General features: G+C 50.2%; 1 protein-coding gene across 4 annotated transcripts in view; it reads left to right on the top strand.

The window, feature by feature from the left end:
- CAMK1D (calcium/calmodulin dependent protein kinase ID) overlaps positions 1-9,042 on the top strand; it is a 457,067-nt gene that overhangs the window by 444,067 nt on the left and 3,958 nt on the right. For all 4 annotated transcript variants that reach the window (XM_017529857.2, XM_017529858.2, XM_037739034.1 and 1 more), the window contains exon 9: positions 7,840-7,927. In XM_017529857.2, the coding sequence (XP_017385346.1) occupies positions 7,840-7,927 (88 nt within the window). The remainder of the gene's footprint in view (positions 1-7,839; positions 7,928-9,042) is intronic.

Here is a 9,042-nt window from a genome sequence, read left to right as displayed (position 1 = left end):
ATTTTGTTTTTAGGCTGCTAAAAAAGACATACCTGAGACTGGACAATTTACAAAAGAAGGAAGTTTCCTTGGACTCACAGTTCCACGTGGCTGGGGAGGCCTCAGAATCATGGTGGAAGGCAAGGAGGAGCAAGTCATATCTTATATGGATGGCAGCAGGCAAAGAGAGAGAGCTTGTGCAGGGGAATTCCTCTTTATAAAAGCATCAGATCTTGTGAGAGACTTATTCATGCCCACAAGAACAGCACGAGAAAGACTTGCCTCCATGATTCAATTACCTCCCACCAGGTCCCTCCCACAACACATGGGAATTCAAGATGAGATTTGGGTGGGGACACAGCCAAACCATATCAGTATGCAAAGATGGCTGCTTCTGCACTTTACAGAAAGTCATTAGAAATATTGGAGGTAATTGCCCGATGAGGCATTAGGATCGGAGTTTTATTCCTTGAGTTTATTACTCAGTAGTTACATGAATTGAAGATACATATTTTTTCCTTTTATAAGATGCTCTTTGACTTTGTGTTTCGTCAGCCCTAGAGGGACTAATTGATAGCTGATGGCATTCTACACATTTTCAGCCGTGGCTGTGAGGCTACCTTGCCTTGTGCCACTGATTTAGAAACTGGCTTCACTGTCAGCTAGCTGCGATGCTAGGTTTACACTTGACTTTTTGAGCCTAAGTTTCCTCATTGTTAAAACAAGAATAACAATATCTAATCTGCAGATTATCGACATAAGAAATAACGGAGTTAATGCCAGGCTGGTCTCAAACTCCTGACCTCAGGTGATGTAGAGGGTTTAGCACAGAAACTCTCTGGCCCATCAGAAATGCTTAGTTTATTGTAGCAATTGTTTTGTTTGTTTTGGTTTGGTTTTTGAGATGGAGTCTGTGTCGCTCAGGCTGGAGTGCAGTGGCGCAATTTCAGCTCACTGCAGCCGCCAACTTCTGGGTTCAAGGGATTCTCCTGCTTTAGCTCCCAAGTAGCTGTGATTAACAAGCATCCACTACCATGCCCAGCTAATTTTTTTATATTTTTAGTAGAGACGGGGTTTCACTATGTTGGCCAGGGTGGTCTCGAACTCCTGACCTCAGGTGATCCACCCACCTTCGTCTCCCAAAGTGCTGGGATTATAGGCCTTAGCCATCGTGCCCGGCCTGTAGTGATTGTTATGTAAGCACCATGAGCCTCCATTGTAAACAAATGTCGAGAGTTGTAAAATACCAAAGATAATGAAAATAAATGGACAGAACCTTGAGGTCAGGAGAAAATCCCCCTAAAAATCACTCCGGAAAACCATCCTTCTTTGTCCCCCACCAACCTTTGCAGCATTTCCCCCAGGGTCTTGTTGGCTGGTCAGCCTTCTAAAGGGGACCTGCTGACAGACAATGTCCTGACCCCATTTCACAGTATTTCAGTGTATAACACCTGTCATTTACTGAGTCTCTATTATATTCTAGACACCGGGCTAATTGCTCTAATGTATTATCTTCTTTCTTTCCTTTATAATAACGCTGTGAAGTTTTATGTTCATTTCAGAGATAAATAGGGAGATAGCCGGGCATGGTGGTTCACATCTGTAATCCCAGCACTTTGGGAGGCCAAGGCAGGTGGGTCACTTGAGGTCAGGAGTTTGAGACCAGGCTGGCCAACATGGTGAAACCCCATGTTTACTAAAAACACAAAAAGCCAAGCATGGTGGTGTGTGCCTGTAGTCCCAGCTACTCGAGAGACTGAGGCCTGGAAATTACTTGAACCCAGGAGGGGAAGGTTGCAGTGAGCCAAGATGGCACCACTGCACCCCAACCTGGGCGGTAGAGCCAGACTCTACCTCAAAAAAAAAAAAAAAAGATAAATTAACTTATCCGAGACCACACAGCTAGCTAATAGCAAAGCCAGGATTCCATCCAGAACTGTCTGATTGCAAAGTGAATTCTCTTCACCATCACACTGGAAGGAGAAGAAGAGGGGAAGAAAGGAGAGGGCTGGGGGAGAAGGAAAGAATGATCTGAAGAAGTGAACAGTCATGATTGTGTATCATCTTGATTTTGTTTAAGTCACTTTAGACAGTAGTCAAAGTATGTGATGGTAAAGATACTGAAGGTTTTCTTACTTGATAAATAATAGGCCTTTAAAGCTGTAAGACTTTTGAGATTATCTTACAGAGAAGAAAAATGACCTCAGTAAGAAAGGAGCTATGACCCTAGTGGTTTTACCATCCATACTTGCTCTGTAGAAGGCAGGAAAAAGGCCCGTTCACACCTGCCCTCTCCTTCACCGAACATTTTGGAAAAAACAAGGTAGGGAGAGGACATTTTTCCTGAGGAGGCTGGGAAAGGGCACAGTGGGCTCAGCGGGAGGTGGTGCCCACACTGAGTGCCGCACCATGAGAAGCCTTCCCCCAGACCAGCAGGAAGAGGAGGGGATTCCAGGCAGACGGGCACCTGAGTCCACAACACAGGAGCTTAATACTGCACGTGCGTTCATGATCATGAGCACTCGGTATTCCAGAGAAGGAGACGATGGAGGACGCAGGAGATGAGACTGGGAGGGAAGGCAGGAACTAGCAGGCAGGGCAGGGTCCTGGCGTCAGCACTCATTACCCGTGCGGATGAGCTCCAAACCCTTTGGGCTGCCCCTGTCGAATCGGATCATTAATAACAATAATACAGACCCCGCAGGTCTTTTCAAGGGGTTACGTGAGACAATACATGTAACGAGGAAGAAGCGTTACACCAGACACATCTGTGATACATCCAGGTTGCCATTAATTTATGACTCTCCCAAGGAATTGTACCTTTCCCTTTGGGCATTGGGGTCCCTAACATCTCTTAGACAGGGTGCTCAGGTTTGATTTTAGAAAATCCAATGTGGCAGGTGATGGGGGGTGGGAGTGTGGCCGGAAGGTGTGGCCTAGAGGTGGGAAGGGGACTGGGCCAGAGGAGGGTGACAGTGGCCTGTGCCCAGGAAGCATGGCAGGGATGGGGCAGGGCAGAGAGGACTGAGTGACTGTCAGGGGCTGAGAAGCCACGAGCATTGGGCAGAGCAGTGGCAGGGTGAGGTGAGGAAGAGAAGGGTTTAGGATTATTCCCAGGTTTCCTTAAGGAGGCTTAAGGGACGGGGGCGATGATTGTGCTGGGTGCAGGCTTGGAGGAGTGAGTTCAGCCTGGGGCAGGCTGTACCAGAGGTGCTGGGAGCCGTCTTGATGGAGAGCCGTGGTGGGCACTCTGCTGAATGAATCAGGAGTCCAGAAAGAGGTCAAGCTAGAGACAAAGGCTTCAGAGTTATCAGCCCACGTCGCATCGTAAGATGTCATAGCCTGTGAGCCTATCCGTGAATGCCTTCATTCAGAGGTGGCTTTTCCCAGGGCTTTATCATTTTTACAGTACCTTTGAAACCCCCCAAGAAGTCAAACCCTGGAAAAGGACGAAAACGAATGCACTTGACCCAAGCATCGCTGAAACTCTCCGCTCTCTCTAACACGTATATTATTAATGCATAATATCTGCATTAGTGATATACGTGTCTCTTCTATGTAAAATTGCCTGGGCAAAGGAGAACACAGATTCAGCAGAGAGCTGGCAGAAAGCGGAGTCATTCCTCCAGGGTGGGGGGCGCCCGCCTCATCAGCGGCATCACTCTGGAAGCTGTGGTCTCCGCACATCCCTGACACCCCCAGAGCGTCATCTCTTTCTCCATACTTGCCCTCCTGACTTCATCAGGGCCACACAGGGCGAGGGAGGCCGTGGCAATCGCAGACACCTTCCTTAGCCCCAAAACAGATCACTCTGGACAGGAGAGGGCTCCTTTCAAAACTGCCCCTTGGAAGGCAGCTGGCCTCTTGACAGATGGTTCCTGCCCCTTTCACTGAGGATGGCCATTCTCTCTGTGGTATGTGCTCAGGCCCCAACAGGCTGCTGACTAATGGCCACAGTGTGGGGAATGTCCAGGGTCAGGACGGGAACCCAGGCCCCCTTCCAGGGCAGCGCTGGCCAGAGCTCATTCCTCCAGCTCAGTGGTTCTGAGCATCTACCTCTACACTCATTGATAAACAAGCTGAAGTGATGAGAAAGAGACAGAGAGAGATTAATTTGTTTTAAGGATTTAGCCTGTTTCATGCAATTCTGGGTACCACAAATCCAAAATTTGCAGGTCGAGCATGGTGGCTCATGCCTGTAATCCCAGCACTTTGGGAGGCTGAGGCAGGTGGGTCACAAGGTCAGGAGTTCAAGACCAGCCTGACCAACATGGTGAAACCTTGTCTCTACTACAAATACAAAAAATTAGCCAGGTGTGGTGGCGCATGCCTGTGATCCCAGCTACTTGGGAGGCTGAGGCAGGAGAATTGCTTGAACCCAGGAGGTGGAGGTTGCAGTGAGCCAAGATCATGCCACTGCACTCCAGCCTGGGCAACAAGAGCAAAACTCCATCTCAAAAAAAAAAAAAAAAATTGTAGGGCAGGCCAGCAGGTTAGAGACCCAGGGAAGAGCTGATATTGCAGCTCACGTCCAAAGGCAGACGGAGACAGGAGTCCCTTTTCCTGCTTTTCATGAAGACCATCAACTGATTGGACAAGGCTCACCCATGGCATGGCCTCTAGTTGGTTTCACTCAAAGTCTACTGATTGAAATGTTCATCTCATCTCTTTGCCAGCAACATCAAGCTAGTGTTTGGCCAAATATCTGGGTACTGCAGGCCTAGCCAAGTAGCCACATTCACACTCCTGAATGTTCACTGAGACCCCTTCCTGTCTCCCAGGCTCTAGCCACCTGAGCTCTGGTTAGCCGAAGGAATTGGGAGGTGGCCCAGGACTGGCCAGTGCTGTCTGGGATACACGCCAGGTGCCACCAAGCCTATCTTGAGCAGGTGGCTGGAAAAGTGCAGACTCAGAGCCATGAAGGTAGAAGAGACCACATACAAAACACAAAACCAGAAAAGGCAAGGCGAGATGAGGCTGATGGTCCATGAGCAGTGGGTAGCGAGACAGGCTGTAAAAGGTGTGGTCACGTAAATGCCGTCTGTGTTGTTCTGGTAGCTGTTAAAACGAGAAAGCTGGTGGGCTGCGGTGACTCACACTTGTAATCCCAGCACTTTGGGAGGCCAGGGTGGGAGGATCACTGGAGGTCAGGAGTTCGAGACCAGCCTGGCCAACGTGGTGAAACGCTGTCTCTACTAAAAACACAAAAATCAGCCTGGCATGGCAGTGCATGCCTGTAATCCCAGCTACTTCGGAGGCTGAGGCAGAAGAATCACTTGAACCCGGAGGCGAAGGTTGCAGTGAGCCGAGATCGCTCCGCTGCCCTCCAGCCTGGATGACAGAGTAAGACTCTGTGTCAAAAAAAAAAAAACAGAAAGCAAGGGAGACATGCATGAAGCGTGTTTGCCCACAGCATTACCTACATGTGTGTATATGGATTTATAAAGCAGTCCTGCTGTAACAGAAGCATTGGTCAATTTCTAGGACAATCTGGGTGACCTCTAGGATCCCTTCCAATGTCCAGACTCCATGTCTTGGGATTTGTTGGTGAAGGGTGCTGGAGTTAGTGGCACTGAGCATCAGCGCTGTCCTGATGTTTCTGTTGCAAGTTTCCTAGCTTATCGTGAGCAGGGGCACCACTGTCATTTCACCTCGTACTGGAGGAGGGCAACGGTGTGCTATTGCGGCCCGAGGTGGCTGCACCGCTGCAGGAAGTCTGGGTAACACGCAGCCTGGGGGCCACCTTCTGCCTAGCTGGATTCCCACTGCTGCACAGCCCAGGACTGTGGGAAATGGACATGAAACATTCCTAACATAATTAGAAGCTTCTGTTTTCTTACATCTGGGTACACGTGAACCCACAGATATAGCCTGGGACACAGAGTACAGGCAGCAGGCCTCAGGCCATAGTGTCTGGGACCACACTGCGGACAGGCAGGTAGACCCCAAGGCCTGGAGCCCCCCCCCGACCCCCACCCCAGCCTGTTTGCTTTGGAGCCTGGCTCTGCCCGGCAGCGCTGCTCAGCCTGAGGAATTCCAGACTTCCCACCGATTTGGCCTTGTCATTTCTAAGAAAGAGCTGGCCACTGCAAGCTTGGACTGGCATCCTTTCCTGAGGGTGTAGCCTTTCAACAGGGTCCAGGAGGAATCTCCGCCCTGGGCTCTCCGGGAGAAAAAGCTTCATAAAGATGTCTCCCATTCCTTCATCCTCCTTGACTCGTTACTCTTGTTTCAGATGTAGTTGGCCATTCAAATATTCTATTTCTATTTCAGGGATATGGGTCTGGGAAGGAAGGCAGTTGACAGTTCTTGGAAATGGAAACCTGGTTCTCTTAAGCTATTTCCCAAGTGTCCTCTTGGCTGTGTGTTTTCAGCTCTGCTGGGAAAAGGTGGTGGAGGAAGAGTTGTTTTGAGCTGGGAACATCAGCCTGGATTCTAAACTTAGGCCAGTCTGGCACCGATTTAATATCAACTCTGTCCACCATGTCTGCAGTCCGGAAGGGAAAGAAAGTCTGGCTGGGATGCTTTCTCGTCTGAACACGCCTGAGCCGTGTGTGTACCTTTCATCTCCGGAAGCAGTTGGAAGCGATGGTTGTGTCTGGGCTGTTTTGCGTCCAGGGCGGTCACTGTCTGGGGACTGGGAGGTTTCCTCCCTTGCCAGTTACCTTCCAGCTGGGAACGCTGGTCCCTGACTCTGATCCCCTTAACTTCTGCAAGATTCATGAAATTCTTTCTTAGGCATTAGACGCTAACCCAGAATTGAATAGTTTGGTGCTAGAGAGAAAGGAAGAGAGAAGGATCAAAGACCAGGAAAGTCTGGTCGCAGAGCACAGCGGCTCTGGGGGAAGGCCAAGTGGCTGCCAGCAGGGAGAGGAGGTGGCTGTGGTCGAGAAGGAAGGCTGTGGTCCAGGAGGGAAGAAAGAGCTGGGAGATCTCCGGGCAATTCTCGGCCTAGAGATTGTAAGCCCAGAGAGAAGGGGAAGCTGTAATAAGAAAGAGACAGCAGAGGGCGGAAAGAGTGGGATGGAAAGAGTGACGTCTCCTACTGTCAGGAGAGGAGCCCAGAAGCAAATGTATGTTCCTGTCTGCTTGTGGAAGGTTCAGGAATCAACTAGCGCTAAATCAAAGCTCACTCGGGGCTGCCAGGGGCAGCCGTTCATGAAGTTCTGAGAATTTCTAGGAGATGCAAGGGTGGAGGATGCCCCGGGTGGGGTTGAGTGGAGCTGGGAATCTTCTCACCCATTGCGGAGCAGGTGGGGAGCACAGGCTCACAGGTGTTGAGAGCAGAATGTGGCAGGGCTCAGCTGTGCTGAGATGAAGCTGAGAGCCCTCGGATGTGAATGTGGCCCTGGGGGCAGAGCCCCTGGGGAAGGCAGAGAGGAGGGACCTCGGGTCTGAGGAAGCTGGGAAGCAGGCTGGGAAGGCGTCTGGTGGTGAGGCCAGTTGGGGAACAAGTGTGAGTCCCCGGCGGTGGTGCATGGGGGCTCAAAGCTTGTGTGGAGGCAGAGGGGGTAAGAGGAAGGGAGAGGGCGGGAAACGTTGTCACTGTGGATTCTGATGTTACAGGAATTGGGGTCAAAGAAGGAAAAAGTGAGAGCCAGCGAGCAGTCAACCAGGAGGGTGCTGGTGGGTCTGGGGAGGGTACAGAGTGCAGAGGCTGAGATAGGACTTTGGGCTGAGGGCAGTAGAATGGGTGGGTTTAGGGAGTGGCCAGGTGATGATGACATCAGCAGCCTGGAAGGGCAGTAGTCAGCCACACTGTCGCCAACCGAGCCTCGGCTCTCCCGAGGCTAGGGTAAGACCTCCCCTCGTGAGACGCAGTGTCAGGGCTGGGAAAAAGCACCTTTGCCTATGTTTCAGGATTGCTGGTGACACGGCCCTCAACAAAAACATCCATGAGTCTGTCAGTGCCCAGATCCGGAAGAACTTCGCCAAGAGCAAATGGAGAGTAAGTCTGGGGCATGTGAAATTCCCTGTGGATTAACCCCTCGTGACACTGGCTCTCCAATGGGCGTAGTCCTGAAATCCCCAGAACCTCACATGAATAATTTTGATAATTTTAACTGCTAGTAATAAAGACTTAGAGGGAATCTTGTGGTGCAAGAGGGATGGAGTGTGTGATGAAACACTTCCCCTCCATGATGAGAAACAGCAATACCAGCTCTTCCTCGTCTTCTGTTTCTCGGAAATTGGCCGGGTACAGTGGCTCACGCCTATAATCCCAGCACTTTGGGAAGCTGAGGCAGGCAGATCATCAGGTCAGGAGTTGGAGACTAGCCTGGCCAACATAGTAAAACCCGGTCTCTACTAAAAATGCAAAAAAAATAGCCAGCCGTGGTGGCACACATCTGTCATCTCAGCTACTTGGGAGGCTGAGACAGGAGAATTGCTTGAACCCAGGAGGTGGAGGTTGCAGTGAGCTGAGATCACACCACTGCACTCCAGCCTGGGTGACAGTGCGAGACTCCATCTCAAAAAAAACAGGAAATCTGAGTTGAGCTCGTCAATGTTTCCTGATAAAAGTTTGACAGATTTAAATCATAGAGGTTTTGTGATCATCTATTGATTACCTAACTTCCTAATCTACTGATTACTTGACCTCCCCTCCGTGTTCCAATCAGCATGAATAATTGGAGCTGACTATTTTGCCATGAGGGCTAATGGTGAAAGACAAGACCCTAACAAAATTAATTTCACTGGCTGGCCTGCTTTGTTCACAGGAAATGTTATTATTAGGTTGGTGCAAAAGTAATTGCGGTTTCTTCCATTAAAAGTCATGGCATGCTGGGCACAGTGGCTCACACCTGTAATCCCAGCACTTTGGGAGGCCAGGGCGGGTGGATCATGAGGTCAGGCGCTCCAGACCAGCCTGGCCAACATAGTGAAACCCTGTCTCTACTAAAAATACAAAAATTAGCTAGGCATGGTGGAAGGTACCTGTAATCCCAGCTACTCTGGAGGCTGAGGCAGGAGAATTGCTTGAACCTGGGAGGTGGAGGTTGAAGTGAGCCAAGATGGTGCCACTACACTCCAGCCCAGGTGACAGTGCGAGACTTCGTCTCA

This window comes from Cebus imitator, unplaced genomic scaffold (assembly GCF_001604975.1).
Source record: "Cebus imitator isolate Cc_AM_T3 unplaced genomic scaffold, Cebus_imitator-1.0 Scaffold61, whole genome shotgun sequence".
Taxonomy (NCBI): Eukaryota; Metazoa; Chordata; class Mammalia; order Primates; family Cebidae; genus Cebus; species Cebus imitator.
Note: the sequence above shows the minus strand (reverse complement) of the source record. Positions and strands in the feature narration are given on the sequence as shown.